The sequence below is a fragment of the Salmo trutta genome, chromosome 6 (assembly GCF_901001165.1).
Source record: "Salmo trutta chromosome 6, fSalTru1.1, whole genome shotgun sequence".
Classification (NCBI taxonomy): Eukaryota; Metazoa; Chordata; class Actinopteri; order Salmoniformes; family Salmonidae; genus Salmo; species Salmo trutta.
Window position 1 is genome coordinate 19,063,334 of NC_042962.1, and position 15,380 is coordinate 19,078,713.

Sequence of the window (15,380 nt, forward strand, 5' to 3'; positions counted from 1 at the left end):
TTTTCTTCAAACACTTTATTTGGTTGATGGTAAACATAGGAAGACCACACTGCTGATGGAGACAAGAAAGCCTGCTTTAACTACACAAAAACTACTAAACACTTCAATGTTCTGTGGACCAAAGAAACAAAATGAGTTCTATGGCAATGCATATCAGTGCTGTTAACTGACGACCAAATTAATTATTCAATGAAAAGAACACCCTCCATACAATCAAAGATGGGGTTTGAGAATGCTGCAGGGTTACTTTGCTTTTGGTACTGGGGGCCAAATTTGCACAAGGCATCATGAAATCAGCAGATTAGGTGTTAGAGTCCAATGTTCAACCCAGTAGCCAAAAACTGGGTCTCCGTTAATGGTTGTGGATCTTCCAGCAGGACAACAACCCCAAACACACAAAACGCACCCAGGAATGGAAAAGAGATGCTTGACTGTTGTGAAGTGGCCAGTGACAAGTCCAGATCTGAATCACATCCAAAACCTACGCGAGATCTGAAAACAGCAGTTGGTGGAGGGCACCCCTCAAACACTGACAAATTAGAGCCATTTGCTGCTGAAAAGTGGGCCAAATTGTCAGTAGAAAAGGTGCAGCAAGCTTATTGATAGCTACAAGAAGCATTTGTCTGCCGTTATCTTGGCCAAAGACTGTGCAATCAAGTACTAGCTCCGGAGTGGCAATCATTTTGTCCAGGCCATTTGCCTGTATCTTCTAAACACTTTTTTTTATATGAACAAGTTCACAAAAATAAAATTGTTTCTGGAATGTTAAATCCAATATCACTGGGTTGAACATTGCAAAAGTTATTAACTTATTTTACAGGGAATTATTTAATAAAAGTGCAAGGGTGCCAATATATTTGGCCACAACTATGCCTTTATTGAATATAACCTCCGGTATGTACTCACCAAAAATATCCCTCCAGAGCATTCACTCAAATCATTGTTAAACTAAAGATGCCTTAGAAACACTGCTAAACAGACCTGATATATCCCACTGTATTTGAAAGCAAGTTTATGGGTGCAAAACATAGTAAACATTTTACTGGTTCTTTAGAAAAACTATATTTTACAGGCTTTCCTGATGACTTTCGTAGACTTCATACATTGCATTTCTCAATCAATCACTGAATGTCTGAGTGGCTATCGACAAACATGACTAAAGTTATAAAAAAAATAAACACGCATGGTCTGCCTTGCTCTCTGATGTCTAACCAAGTCCCTGAAATTCATCAGCCTATTATTATTATCCTTTAGCTATTCATGTATTGGCTCTCATTGAGTGTATTTTGAACAATGGCAGAACAAAAATGAGCAAGGTAGGTCATTGCCTGTGTGAGAACTTTGGTCACGGTCTATCAGCCATTACACGTCTGTACGACGTCACTCATGGTTCAATGTCAGTATAAAGGTCCAAAGTGGTGTTGGTTTCATCAGGAACTGGAGAGTCTTAGCTTCTAGTTCTTTTGTCACCAGTTTTCTACTCTGGAGGTTCCTGGGGAGAGGAAGAAAGAAGTCATCTTTATTGTAATCTTAAAGAGATCGTTCACTTTTTTGAAGTCTATTTTCAACTTGCATATGATATTGAAGTTCCATCAAAACAATAAGATAATTGGCTGGTTATTTAGCCACATCCAGAATCTCCCAACTTCAAAAAGTGACCTATCCCTTTACACCAACGTAATCCCATGTTGAATATTGTTACAGGCATCCTGCCAGACCAAGAAATCCAAAACAGCCATATTCTACACTGACTGTGCTCAGGCTGGGAATATTGTCTTTGATACTCTAGGAGTCAGGTGGGTTACGGATTGCTGCTGCTGGCTCAGTTCTGCTTGGTTCAGTGTGGGCTGTAGCTCATCCTGGGGGAGCCCGAGTACATCCGAAGTCCACTAACACAGTAACTCTGTGACCATGACATCACAACCAAGAGCACGGCTACAGAGATGACGGGTTCTCCTGCTTCACCCTGGCTAGATTTGCAGTGTACATAGTGTTTTTACACGTTTTCACAGACATCGTCCCAAAAAAACAATAAGATGGTTGACCCGTGTCCGCGTTTATAGGTTATAATACAATATCTCATTTGCCATTTGAAAATACAAGAATGATGTCCAAGGGCAGGGCGGACAGACTATTCCACGGGACGTGCCATGTGATGCATGGTATACATTGTGTGGGTCAGAAGTGTACCGGTGGTGCTGCAGCCTCCTCCCTCTGTGACATGCTGCTCCTCCAGCCGTCTCCGGGCTCTCCTAGTGACTCTAACCTGGAAGGACATGGGAGAGCATGACTTTCAATCTGACACGGCTATTATTATTATTATTATTATTATTATTATTATTATTAGATACATGTGATGTGATATGTACTATATCCCTGCATTGAGGTTAGGTCAGTTGGCCGTTTAGTGCTTGCTTACTTCTGCTGCTGCTGGTCACAGAACGACCGCACGGACTGAGACTCGCTCTGCCAAAAGTTCTGAAAAACGAAAGGAGTTAACAAAACAATGTGAACCCTTTGAATCATTTTGAACAAAACCCTAACTACTAGGAGTGGGCCAGCAAGCATTATGTGGAAGCAAGAGTGAACCCTAGTGGAAGAAAGGAGGTACTGTCAACTGGTTCTTGTGCAGTTTGCCTGCCCTTCTTTCCAAGTCATCTTCGTAGCAGTGCATACATCAGCCACAAATGATCTCATTATGAACATAAGGCAGCCTGGGTCGTGTTCATTTGGCACCGGAAGGCAGAAAACAGAAGTTGAACCACCTGTCCATAAGACATGTAATTCTGTTACAAATCTGTTCCTTTGCTTGCCCTAACAAACACACGGCCCAGGTTTAAGTAATGGTAACATCAAATTAAGTAACGCGTTTCAATGAGGACGGTGTGCTAGCCGGAGAGACAGAATACAGACCACAGTTTCCCACTCGATCTCTTTGAGCGAGATGCAGTCATTCTCCAGACGGCCCAGCTCCTGGACTACGGTGGCCTGGAAGCGCTCCAGGTGGACCAGCCTGCACAAACAGGAAGAATGTCACTGTAAACCACATCCTCAACCAACCTCTGCGGAACCTTCCAACAATCATAAGAATGGGTGGCATTTCCAATCACTGTGTATAAACTTCACCCATGGATGAGGCGAGTTCCCAAGTGGAAAGTGACTTGAGTCATCTAAATGAATACATCAATTATCAATGAATCCATTATTATTTAAGACTGGTCCAGGTGATGGTTTTTACCTGCTGTCGTGGACAGCACCCAGGAGAGAGGTGACGTTTTTCTGACAGTCCATCAGAGACTGCAGGGAGCGGGCTTCAATCTTCTTGTATCTGGACTGTAGGAACAATAGGAAAGGGGGATTAGTCAACTGAAACATGAAGGGTAGCAACCTTTATCAAATAGCTCCATGGTCAAATGTTTCCTAGTGTCTCGTTTTAAAGGTCTTGATGGGTAAGCGATTGGAGGAATCGTGTGTTAGTGCCGGGCTGGTCTCTGGTGACAGTAGCTGATCAGTGCACGCAAGATAATTCTGGGTTGGAGATTAGAATGGAGCTCTCCAGGACCAGGGTAACAGGAGGGACCATTATTGTAAACTCAAAAAAAGAAATGTCCCTTTCTCAGGACCCTGTCTTTCAAAGATCATTTGAAATAATCCAAATAACTTCACAGATCCACATTGTAAAGGGTTTAAACACCGTTTCCCATGCTTGTTCAATGAAACATAAACAATTAATGAACATGCACCTGTGGAACGATCGTTAAGACACTAACAGCTTACAGACGGTAGGCAATTAAGGTCAAAGTTATGAAAACTGTAGACACTAAAGAGGCCTTTCTACTGACTCTGAAAAACACCAAAAGAAAGATGCCCAAGGTCCCTGTTCATCTGTGTGAACGTGCCTTAGGCATGCTGCAAGGAGGCATGAGGACTGCAGATGTGGCCAGGGCAATAAATTGCAATGTCCGTACTGTGAGACGCCTAAGACAGCGCTACAGGACGGAAAGCTGATTGTCCTCGCAGTGGCAGACCACAACACCTGCACAGGATCGGTACATCACACCTGCGGGACAGGTACAGGATGACAACAACTGCCCGAGTTACACCAGGAACGCACAATCCCTCCATCAGTGCTCAGACTGTCCGCAATAGGCTGAGAGAGGCTGGACTGAGGGCTTGTAGGCCTGTTGTAAGGCAGCTCCTCACCGGCAACAACGTCGCCTATGGGCACAAACCCACCGTCGCTGGACCAGACAGGACTAGCAAAAAGTGCTATTCACTGACGAGTCACGGTTATGTCTCACCAGGGGTGATGGTCAGATTTGCGTTTATTGTCGAAGGAATGAGCGTTACACCAAGGCCTGTACTTAGGAAAGTCAGTGTCAGACAGGAATGTCAGTGTTCTGCCATGGCCAGCGAAGAGCCCGGGTCTCAATCCCATTGAGCACGTCTGGGTCATGTTGGATCGGAGGGTGAGGGCTAGGGCCATCCCCCCCCCCAGACATGTCCGGGAACTTGCAGGTGCCTTGGTGGAAGAGTGGGGTAACATCTCACAGCAAGAACTGGCAAATCTGGTGCAGTCCATGAAGAGATGCACTGCAGTACTTAATGCAGCTAGTGGCCACACCAGATACTGACCTATTTTTTTTTATTTTGAACCCCCCCCCCCCTTTGTTCAGGGACACATTATTCAATTTCTGTTAGTCACATGTCTGTGGAACTTGTTCAGCTCATGTCTCAGTTGTTGAACCTTGTGTTCATACAAATATTTATACATGTTAAGTTTGCTGAAAATAAAAGCAGTTGACAGTGAGAGGCCGTTTCTTTTTTTGCTGAGTCTGTTGTGTTGCACGAGTGTGATGTGATCACCGAGAAGTGCGCTCTCAGCTGGCTCTTGAAGGTCTGGAATGCAGCGATGACTCCAGAGCCCATCTCCATCTCAGACTCCACCTCCTCATTCAGCACTCTGCTCATTGATTCTGGAAAGCATGAAACAGATGGGGTTGGAATGAATGCCTGCACAACCAGTAGCATACGGTGCCTTCAGAAAGTATTGTTACCCCTCGACTTATTTCACATTTTGATGTGTTAGTCAATTTAAAACTGGTTAAATAAAATATCAACCATCTACACCCCATAAAGATGAAGTGAAAACATGTTGTTTTCTAAAAACATTAGCAATTTTTGGGAAAACGTATACAAATATTCTACGGACAAATCCTTCGACCTCATGGCTTGGTTTTTGCTCTGACATGCAATGTCAACTGTGGGACCTTATATAGACAGGTGTGTGCCTTTCCAAATCATGTCCAATCAATTGAATTTACCGAAGGTGGACTACAATCAAGATGTAGAAACATCAAGGATGATCAATGGAAACAGGATGCACCTAACCTTAATTTTGAGTATCATAGCAAAGGGTCTGAATACTTATGTAAATAAGGTTATGATTTAGATAGATTCAATGTTTTTCCTCATCAATTTCAGAATAATGCTGTAACATAACAAAATGTGGAAAAAGTGAGAGGTTTGAATACTTTCAGAATGCACCTACTCATTCAAGGGTTTTTATTTTTTTAAATTTTCTACATTGTAGAATAATAGTGAAGACATCAAAGCTATGAAATAACACATATGGAATCATTTAGTTACCAAAAAAGTGTAAAACAAATCAAAATATAATTTATATTTGAGATTCTTCAAAGTAGCCACCCATTCACTTGATGGCAGCTTTGCACACCTGCTGCCATTCCTGAGCAAGCTGTGTACTGGTGGTGCCTCGATCCCGCAGCCGAATCAACTTTAGGAGACGGTCCTGGCGCTTGCTGGACTTTCTTGGGCGCCCTGAAGCCTTCTTCACAACAATTGAACCGCTCTCCTTGAAGTTCTTGATGATACGATAAATGGTTGATTTAGGTGCAATCTTACTGGCAGCAATATCCTTGCCTGTGAAGCCCTTTTTGTGCAAAGCAATGATGACGGCACGTGTTTCCTTGCAGGTAACAATGGTTGACAGAGGAAGAACAATGATTCCAAGCACCACCCTCCTTTTGAAGCTTCCAGTCTGTTATTCGAACTCAACCAGCATAACAGAGTGATCTCCAGCCTTGTCCTCATCAACACTCACCTGTGTTAACGAGAGAATCACTGACATGTCAGCTGGTCCTTTTGTGGCAGGGCTGAAATGCAGTGGAAATGTTTTTTGGGATTCAGTTCATTTGCATGGCAAAGAGGGACTATGCAATTAATCTGATCATTCTGGAGTATACGCAAATTGCCATCATACAAACTGAGGCAGCAGACTGAAAATTAATATTTGTGTCATTCTCAAAACTTTTGGCCACGACTGTACACTCAGTATTTGGTAGCAATGCATTTAAAATTGTTTAACTTGGGTCAAACATTTTGGGTAGCCTTCCACAAGCTTCCCACAATAAGTTGGGTGAATTTTGGCCCCTTCCTCCTGACAGAGCTGGTGTAACTGTGTCAGGTCTGTAGGCCTCCTTGCTCGTATGCGCTTTTTCAGTTCTGCCCACAAATGTTCTATAGGATTGAGGTCAGGGCTTTGTGATGGCCACTACAATACCCTGACTTCGTTGTCCTTAAGCCATTTTGCCACATCTTTGGAAGTATGCTTGGGGTCATTGTCCATTTGGAAGACCCATTTGCGACCAAGCTTTTAACTTCCAGACTGATGTCTTGAGATGTTGCTTCAATATATCCACATAATTTTCCTCCCTCATGTAGCCATCTATTTTGTGAAGTGCACCAGTCCCTCCTGCAGCAAAGCACCCCCACAACATGATCCTGCCACCCCCTGTTCTTCACGGTTGGGATGGTGTTCGTCGGCTTGCAAGCCTCCCCCTTCTTCCTCCAAACATAATGATGTTCATTATGGCCAAACAGTTCTATTTTTGTTTCATCAGACCAGAGGACATTTCTTCAAAAAGTACAATCTTTGTCCCCATGTGCAGTTGCAAACCGTAGTCTGGCTTTTTTTATGGCGGATTTGGAAGCAGTGGCTTCTTCCTTGCTGAGCAGCCTTTCAGGTCTTGTCGATATAAGACTCGTTTTACTGTGGATATAGATACTTTTGTACCGGTTTCCTCCAGCATCTTCACAAGGTCCTTTGCTGTTGTTCTGGGATTAATTTGCACTTTTCGCACTAGGAGACAGAATGCGTCTCCTTCCTGAGCGGTATGACGGCTGCGTGGTCCCATGGTGTTTATACTTGCGTACCACTGTTTGTACAGATGAGCGTGGTACCTTCAGGCGTTTGGAAATTGCTCCCAATGATACTGAGTTTGAAGGTAGGCCTTGAAATACATCCACAGGTACACCTCCAATTGACTCAAATGATGTCAATTAGCCCATCAAAAGCTTCTTAAGCCATGACATCATTTCGGGAATTTTCCAAGCTGTTTAAAAGCACAGTCAACTTAGTGCATCTAAACTTCTGACCCACTGGAATACAGTGAATTATAAGTGAAATAATCTGTCTCAACAATTGTTGGAAAAATTACTTGTGTCATGCACAAAGTAGATGTCCTAACCGACTTGCCAAAACTATAGTTTGTTAACAAGAAATGTGTGTTTGAAAAAACGAGTTTTAATGACTCCAACCTAAGTGTATGTACAGTGGGTGAAAAAAGTATTTGATCCCCTGCTGATTTTGTACATTTGCCCACTGACAAAGAAAGGATCAGTCTAATTTTAATGGTAGGTTTATTTGAACAGTGAGAGACAGAATAACAAAAATATCCAGAAAAAAACACATGTCAAAAATGTTATAAATTGATTTGCATTTTAATGAGGGACATAAGTATTTGACCCCCTCTCAATCAGAAAGATTTCTGGCTCCCAGGTGTCTTTTATACAGGTAACGAGCTGAGATTAGGAGCACACTCTTAAAAGGGAGTGCTCCTAACCGCAGCTTGTTACCTGTAAAAAAGACACCTGTCCACAGAAGCAATCAGATTCCAAACTCTTCACCATGACCAAGACCAAAGAGCTCTCCAAGGATGTCAGGGACAAGATTGTAGACCTACACAAGGCTGGAATGGGCTACAAGACCATCACCAAGCAGCTTGGTGAGAAGGTGACAACATTTGGTGCGATTATTCGCAAATGGAAGAAACACAAAAGAACTGTCAATATCCCTCGGCCTGGGGCTCCATGCAAGATCTCACCTCGTGGAGTTGCAATGATCATGAGAACGGTGAGGAATCAGCCCAGAACTACACGGGAGGATCTTGTCAATGATTTCAAGGCATCTGGGACCATAGTCACCAAGAAAACAATTGGTAACACACTACGCCGTGAAGGACTGAAATCCTGCAGCGCCCGCAAGGTCCCCCTGCTCAAGAATACATATGCAGGCCCGTCTGAAGTCTGAACATCTGAATGATTCAGAGGACAAATGGGTGAAAGTGTTGTGGTCAGATGAGACCAAAATGGAGCTCATTGACATCAACTCAACTCGCCGTGTTTGGAGGAGGAGGAATGCTGCCTATGACCCCAAGAACACCATCTCCACAGTCAAACATGGAGGTGGAAACATTATGCTTTGGGGGTGTTTTTCTGCTAAGGGGACAGGACAATTTCACCGCATCAAAGGGACGATGGACGGGGCCATGTACCGTCAAATCTTGGGTGAAAACCTTCCCTCAGCCAGGGCATTGAAAATGGGTCGTGGATGGGTATTCCAGCATGACAATGACCCAAAACACACAGCCAAGGCAACAAAGGAGTGGCTCAAGAAGAAGCACATTAAGGTCCTGGAGTGGCCTAGCCAGTCTCCAGTCCTTAATCCCATAGAAAATCTGTGGAGGGAGCTGAAGGTTCGAGTTGCCAAACGTCAGCCTCGAAACCTTAATGACTTGGAGAAGATCTGCAAAGAGGAGTGGGACAGAATCCCTCATGAGATGTGTGCAAACCTGGTGGCCAACTACAAGAAACGTCTGACCTCTGATTGCCAACAAGGGTTTTGCCACCAAGTACTAAGTCATGTTTTGCAGAGGGGTCAAATACTTATTTCCCTCATTAAAATGCAAATCATTTTATAACATTTTTGACATGCGTTTTTCTTGATTTTTTGTTGTTGTTATTCTGTTTCTCACTGTTCAAATAAACCTACTATTAAAATTATAGACTGATAATTTCTTTGTAAGTGGGCAAACGTACAAAATCAGCAGGGGATCAAATACTTTTTTTCCCCCACTGTAAACTTCCAACTTCAACTGTATGTATGCATTACCAGCAGCTTCCTCGAGAGGTCCTGAGGGAAAGAAGGCCCTGGGTCTTTGCCTTGGATCCCTTTCTAGTGGCACACTCTTCTTCTCTGCTGCACCTCCCGAGTCAGCACGCTCTGCTGAGTAATATGACCACAACATGGCCATTGACCACAGTCAGCTCCAGTCCACACCTTTATGGTAATTTCTCCTTCATTGAGGGCCATGTTTAATCAAGTGTTCTATCATATTAAAACATTTTGCAACTGAAAACGAAGGACAAGTTCAGGTAGTCCCTCCCAGTTAGTCCTTTAAATTCAGTTTGATGCCTAATGAATACGACCAAGGTAAGTATTTGAAAACAAATGCTCTTTTAGAAATAAAAAAAAAGACCAGATTGGTCAACAGTACATGTTAAGTCATTGCAGAGGGAATTCAGAGACATACCTGAGGCCCAAGGCCTCTTCCTATGAATTCCAGCCTCCTGATTGGGAACATGGTCCTGAAATAATAATTTTACATTATGACCAGTGCTTGACCTGGACTGAAATAGGTGCTGGTACTCATTTTGGGTGCCAGTACTGTTTATATTTAGGTGCAGGAGCTCCACAATACTTTTGAGCTAATATTCTAGAGGAACAGGAGCTCAAGCAGTAGAAAAACTGAGGTGCCGGTTCTCAGCTCCAGTGAGCTCCTTTCCAATTCAAGCACTCATTATGACAGATTACATGTATATTATGAAAATCTATACATGTTATAACACATTAGTTAGAAACAACAGTACAGTAAACACCCAACAAAACAATAGAATAACTAGCACCAGGGTACAAATGGAGGTTCTCTGTTAGTAAATCTTCCAAGAGAAGACATAGGAATAGGAGAAGGATTCTCCTATTGGGAGAGGTCAAACATGTGTTACTGGGATGTATCTTGAGTCTGGTGCCAGATCTGTTTGTGCTGTTTTGCCAATGCTTATGGTCGTAGTCTATGGCGATGGCTAAAGATCACAAACAGATCTGGCACCAGGCAAGTACTACGGAGTACCTTACAGTAGGTGTAGATTCATCTTGTTCCTCCCGGTGAAACACAGATTCATCCCAGTCCACCCCAGTCACATCATGGAAGCCTACAAGGAATGCAATGTTGTTAGCTAATGTGACAACTGTATGTGATATGAGACCTGTATGGGACTTTTATTTTGACATGCTGTATACCTGTATTGAAGTGGAAATCCCATACAGGTTTCACATCAGCTACAGGTCTAACTATAGCCCCATGAGAAACAGGTCTGTATACCACGATGTGAGTGGCAGGTGTGAAAACAAATCTGCCGATGTGCCAACCTTGAGAAAGGCACTTAACCCGAATGCTCCTGTAAGTCACACTGGATAAAAGTGTCTGCTAAATGACAAAAATAAAATCAACTCAACCATAGTTAACATTGCCCTTATGAGCCCTGGTCAACTGTACTATATTGAATAGGGTACCATTTCAGATGCAGTCTTTTTCAGACCCCTTGACTTTTTCAAGATTTTGTAATGCTACAGCCCATTCTAAAATGTACTAAATTGTTGTTTTTTGTGTCAATCTACACACAATACCCATAACGTCAAAGCAAGAACCGATTAGACATATTTGCTAAAAAATAAAAATAAAATATTAAATAACTGAATTATCACATTTACATATGTATTCAAACCCTTTACTCTGTACTTTGTTGAAGCACCTTTGGCAGCAATTACAGCATCAATTATTGGGTATGACCCTACAAGCTTGGCACACCTGTATTTGGGGAGTTTCTCCCATTCTTCTCTGCAGACCCTCTCAAACAGTGTCATGTTGGATGGGGAGAGTCGCTGCACAGCTATTTTCAGGTCTTTTCAGAGATGTTCGATCGGGTTCAAGTCCGGGCTCTGGCTGGGTCACTCAAGGACATTGAGACTTGTCCCGAAGCCACTCCTGTGTTGTCTTGGCTGTGTGCTTAGGGTCGTTGTCCTGTTGGAAGGTGAACCTACACCCCAATCTGAGGTCCTGAACAGGTTTTCATCAAGGATCTCTGTACTTTGCTCAGTTCATCTTTCCCTTGATTCTAACTAGTCTCCCAGTCCCTGAAAAACAACCCCACAGCATGCTACCACCACGCTTCACCGTAGGGATGGTGCCAGGTTTCCTCCAGACGGGATGCTTGGCATTCAGGCCAAAGAGTTCAATCTTGGTCTCATCAGACCAGAAAATCTTGTTTCTCATGGTCTGAGATGCTTTTGGCAAACTCCAAGCGGGCTCTCATGTGCCTTTTACTGAGGAGTGGCTTCCGTCTGGCCACACTACCATAAAGGCCTGACTGGTGGAGTGCTCCAGAGATGGCTGTCCTTCTGGAAGGTTCTCCCATCTCCACAGAGGAACTCTGGAGCTCTGTCAGAGTGACCATTAGGTTCTTGGTCATTTCCCTGACCAAGGCCCTTCTTCCCAATTGCTAGTTTGGCCGGGCGGCCAGCCCTAGGAAGAGTCTTGGTGGAAGCCACTGTGTTTGGGGGACCTTCAATGCTGCAGAAATGTTTTGGTACCCTTCCCCAGGTCTTCACCCCGACACAATCCTGTCTCGGAGATCTACGTACAATTCCTTCGACCTCATGGCTTGGTTTTTGTTCTGACATTCTGGCACTGTCAGGTGAGTCTCTACCCAAATCAGGTCCAATCAATTTAATTTACCACAGGTAGACTGCAATCGATAGATATTTTTTTTTTATTTTTTTTTTATTCTTATTTTTAAATGTAACCTTTATTTAACTAGGCAAGTCAGTTAAGAACAAATTCTTATTTACAATGACGACCTACCGGGGAACAGTGGGTTAACTCAAGGATGATAATGGAAACAGGATGCATCTGAGCTCAATTTCGAGTCTGAATACTTATGTAACAAAGGTATTTCTGTTTCTAAAAATGTGTTTACACTTTCTCATTATGGGGTATTCTGTGTAGATTGCTGAGGATTTTTATTTATTTAATTCATTTTAGAATAAGGCTGTAATGTAACAAAATGTGGAAAAAGGGGTCTGAATACTTTCTGAAGGCACTGTATAGCTTGCCTGAATCTCGTGATATCAGGTTGGACGGAGGAGGAAACTCCAGAGTTTTTTCCTCTTTGAGCTTGTCAAATAGCCGTTCTGCAATGTTTTTACTTGGTGTTCCCTCCGCTGATTTGCATGCTGGTGTACGATGCTGTTCAAAACAGAAAGGGGATGTCGTGGACATCAATTGTCAAACAGCAACAACATTTCATATCACACCGAGGTAGAGGCAAACCAAAAACTGGACCTATGCTATTACAGCTACAGTCGTGGCCAAAAGTTGAGAATGACACAAATTTAAATTTTCACAAAGTCTGCTGCCTCAGTTTGCATGATGGCAATTTGCATATACTCCAGAATGTTATGAAGAGTGATCAGATGAATTGCAATTAGTTGCAAAGTCCCTCTTTGCCATGCAAATGAACTGAATCCCAAAAAACATTTCCACTGCATTTCAGCCCTGCCACAAAAGGACCAGCTGACATGTCAGTGATTCTCTCGTTAACACAGGTGCGAGTGTTGATGAGGACAAGGCTGGAGATCACTCTGTCATGCTGGTTGAGTTTGAATAACAGACTGGAAGCTTCATAAGGAGGGTGGTGCTTGGAATCATTGTTCTTCCTCTGTCAACCATGGCTACCTGCAAGGAAACATGTGCCGTCATCATTGCTTTGCACAAAAAGGGCTTCACAGGCAAGGATATTGCTGCCAGTAAGATTGCACCTAAATCAACCATTTATCGGATCATCAAGAACTTCAAGGAGAGCGGTTCAATTGTTGTGAAGGCGGCTTCAGGGCGCCCAACAAAGTCCAGCAAGCGCCAGGACGTCTCCTAAAGTTGATTCAGCTGCGGGATCGAGGCACCACCAGTACAGAGCTTGCTCAGGAATGGCAGCAGGCAGGTGTGAGTGCATCTGCACGCACAGTGAGGCGAAGACTTTTGGAGGATGGCCTGGTGTCAAGAAGGGCAGCAAAGAAGCCACTTCTCTCCAGGAAGAACATCAGGGACAGACTGATATTCTGCAAAAGCTACAGGGATTGGGCTGCTGAGGACTGGGGTAAAGTCATTTTCTTTGATGAATCCCCTTTCCGATTGTTTGGGGCATCCGGAAAAAAGCTTGTCTGGAGAAGACAAGGTGAGCGCTACCATCAGTCCTGTGTCATGCCAACAGTAAAGCATCCTGAGACCACTCATGTGTGGGATTGCTTCTCAGCCAAGGGAGTGGGCTCACTCACAATTTTACCTAAGAACACAGCCATGAATAAAGAATGGTACCAACACATCCTCCAAGAGCAACTTCCCCCAACCATCCAGGAACAGTTTGGTGACGAACAATGCCTTAGCCAGCATGGAGCACCTTGCCATAAGGCAAAAGTGATAACTAAGTGGCTCGGGGAACAAAACATCCATATTTTGGGTCCATGGCCAGGAAACTCCCCAGACCTGAATCCCATTGAGAACTTGTGGTCAATCCTACAGAGGCGGGTGGACAAACAAAAACCCACAAATTCTGACAAAGTCCAAGCATTGATTATGCAAGAATGGGCTGCCAGTCAGTATGTTGCCCAGAAGTTAATTGACAGCATGCCAGGGCGGATTGCAGAGGTCTTGAAAAAGTAGGGTCAACACTACAAATATTGACTCTTTGCATCAACTTCATGTAATTGTCAATAAAAGCCTTCGACACTTATGAAATGCTTGTAATTATACTTCAGTATTCCATAGTAACATCTGACAAAAATATTAAGCAGCAAACTTCGTGGAAATTAATATTTGTATCATTCAAAACTTTTGGCCATGACTGTACATCCTAGGATTTGTTTTTCACTTGATATTCTTCAAGAATAAATGACCATGGAACAGATTCCTAGATCCCATACTGTATCTATAAAAACAATTAAAAAACACTGGCATACCCAATAATTTTGTCCATTTTGATAACTTCCCAACATGTTAATGACAGTCTGTTCTAAGGGGTGGTACTGTCTGGTAGCCTAGGTGAAAAAGGGCTACGGTTGCCACTAGCTATGACGTTACTAACCTAGAATAAAGGAGAGACGTGTTACCTTGACAGGGGAGGCCTCCTCTGCACTGCTGGGAGAGGACAGGGGGAGAACTGTAGAGAGAGTGAGGGGGAGACGGGCTACAGCAGGGTGTCTACTAGACCAACGCAGCTCAGAGCACTCAAACAGAATGAGTGGGTGTGAGGGGAGGCGGGACGTGGCATGCTCACTCTTCAGTTTGCTCTTGGGCTTCTTCCTGGTGTAGTCGTGTTTGGCCCGCTGGGACAGGATCACACTGCTGCCAGCCTCAGCAGGGGGAGGAGGAGAGCCTTTTGATTTAGACTACAGAGGATATCAATAAAGTTCAATACCTTATTCATTCATACGAATAGGACAATTTCAAAACAACGCCACTGGCTACAGCAGTGTTTCCCAACTCCGGTTCCCCATACCCTCAACAGTACATATATTTGTTGTGGCCTCGGACAAGCACACCTGATTCTACTAGTTAACTAATCGTCAAGCCCTTAAGTTGAATCAGGTGTTTTAGTTTACAACAAAATGTGTTTTGTTGGGGGGTCCTGGAGGACTGAAGTTAGGCAACATTGGGCTTCAGTATGAATGAAATTGGTGAAAATAGCTACGATATCACAAATGGTTAGCAGCGAATCCCATTCAGAGTGCAATACCATTATACTTTGATCAAATAGTGAAATTTGTTTTCCAAACCTTTTGCTGCTGTTTCTCCTTGTTGGTTGGGGTGGAGTGTGTTGACCTGAAGCAGAAGAGGACACAGAAGGACATGGACAATCAATGAACTGTAATTGCACTAGTCCTCTGCAACTAGTAGTGACCACTCGATTACCAAGGGACAACATCAACTATAGATACAGTTTCAGACAACTGTGACTAATATAACAGGAGCAGAAGTCTTTTGGACAAGTATTTAGGACTGTGGCCTTACCCGCCAGAGGAGAGAGACTGAGTGCTGAAGAGCCTTGTTTTTGCTCTGGCCACCTGCAAAACAGACAAACAGCACACACACAGATATTTAAATGTAGAGGGAAATATAGCCAAACAG

At 43.5% G+C, this 15,380-nt stretch overlaps 1 protein-coding gene across 5 annotated transcripts in view; it reads right to left on the minus strand.

Moving 5' to 3' along the window:
* Positions 1–15,380, minus strand: part of sycp2l (synaptonemal complex protein 2-like) — a 27,632-nt gene continuing 12,252 nt past the window's right edge. For 4 of the 5 annotated variants that reach the window (XM_029755596.1, XM_029755597.1, XM_029755595.1 and 1 more), the window contains 14 exons: positions 15,264–15,316; positions 15,029–15,074; positions 14,530–14,641; positions 14,363–14,412; positions 12,314–12,446; positions 10,277–10,353; positions 9,675–9,729; positions 9,254–9,367; positions 4,867–4,976; positions 3,239–3,333; positions 2,914–3,013; positions 2,420–2,478; positions 2,191–2,266; positions 1–1,492 (listed from right to left, as the gene is read on the minus strand). In XM_029755596.1, the coding sequence (XP_029611456.1) occupies positions 1,478–1,492; positions 2,191–2,266; positions 2,420–2,478; positions 2,914–3,013; positions 3,239–3,333; positions 4,867–4,976; positions 9,254–9,367; positions 9,675–9,729; positions 10,277–10,353; positions 12,314–12,446; positions 14,363–14,412; positions 14,530–14,641; positions 15,029–15,074; positions 15,264–15,316 (1,095 nt within the window). In that variant the 3' untranslated portion in view covers positions 1–1,477. The remainder of the gene's footprint in view (positions 1,493–2,190; positions 2,267–2,419; positions 2,479–2,913; positions 3,014–3,238; positions 3,334–4,866; positions 4,977–9,253; positions 9,368–9,674; positions 9,730–10,276; positions 10,354–12,313; positions 12,447–14,362; positions 14,413–14,529; positions 14,642–15,028; positions 15,075–15,263; positions 15,317–15,380) is intronic. The other variant, XM_029755594.1, reaches the window with a different exon arrangement.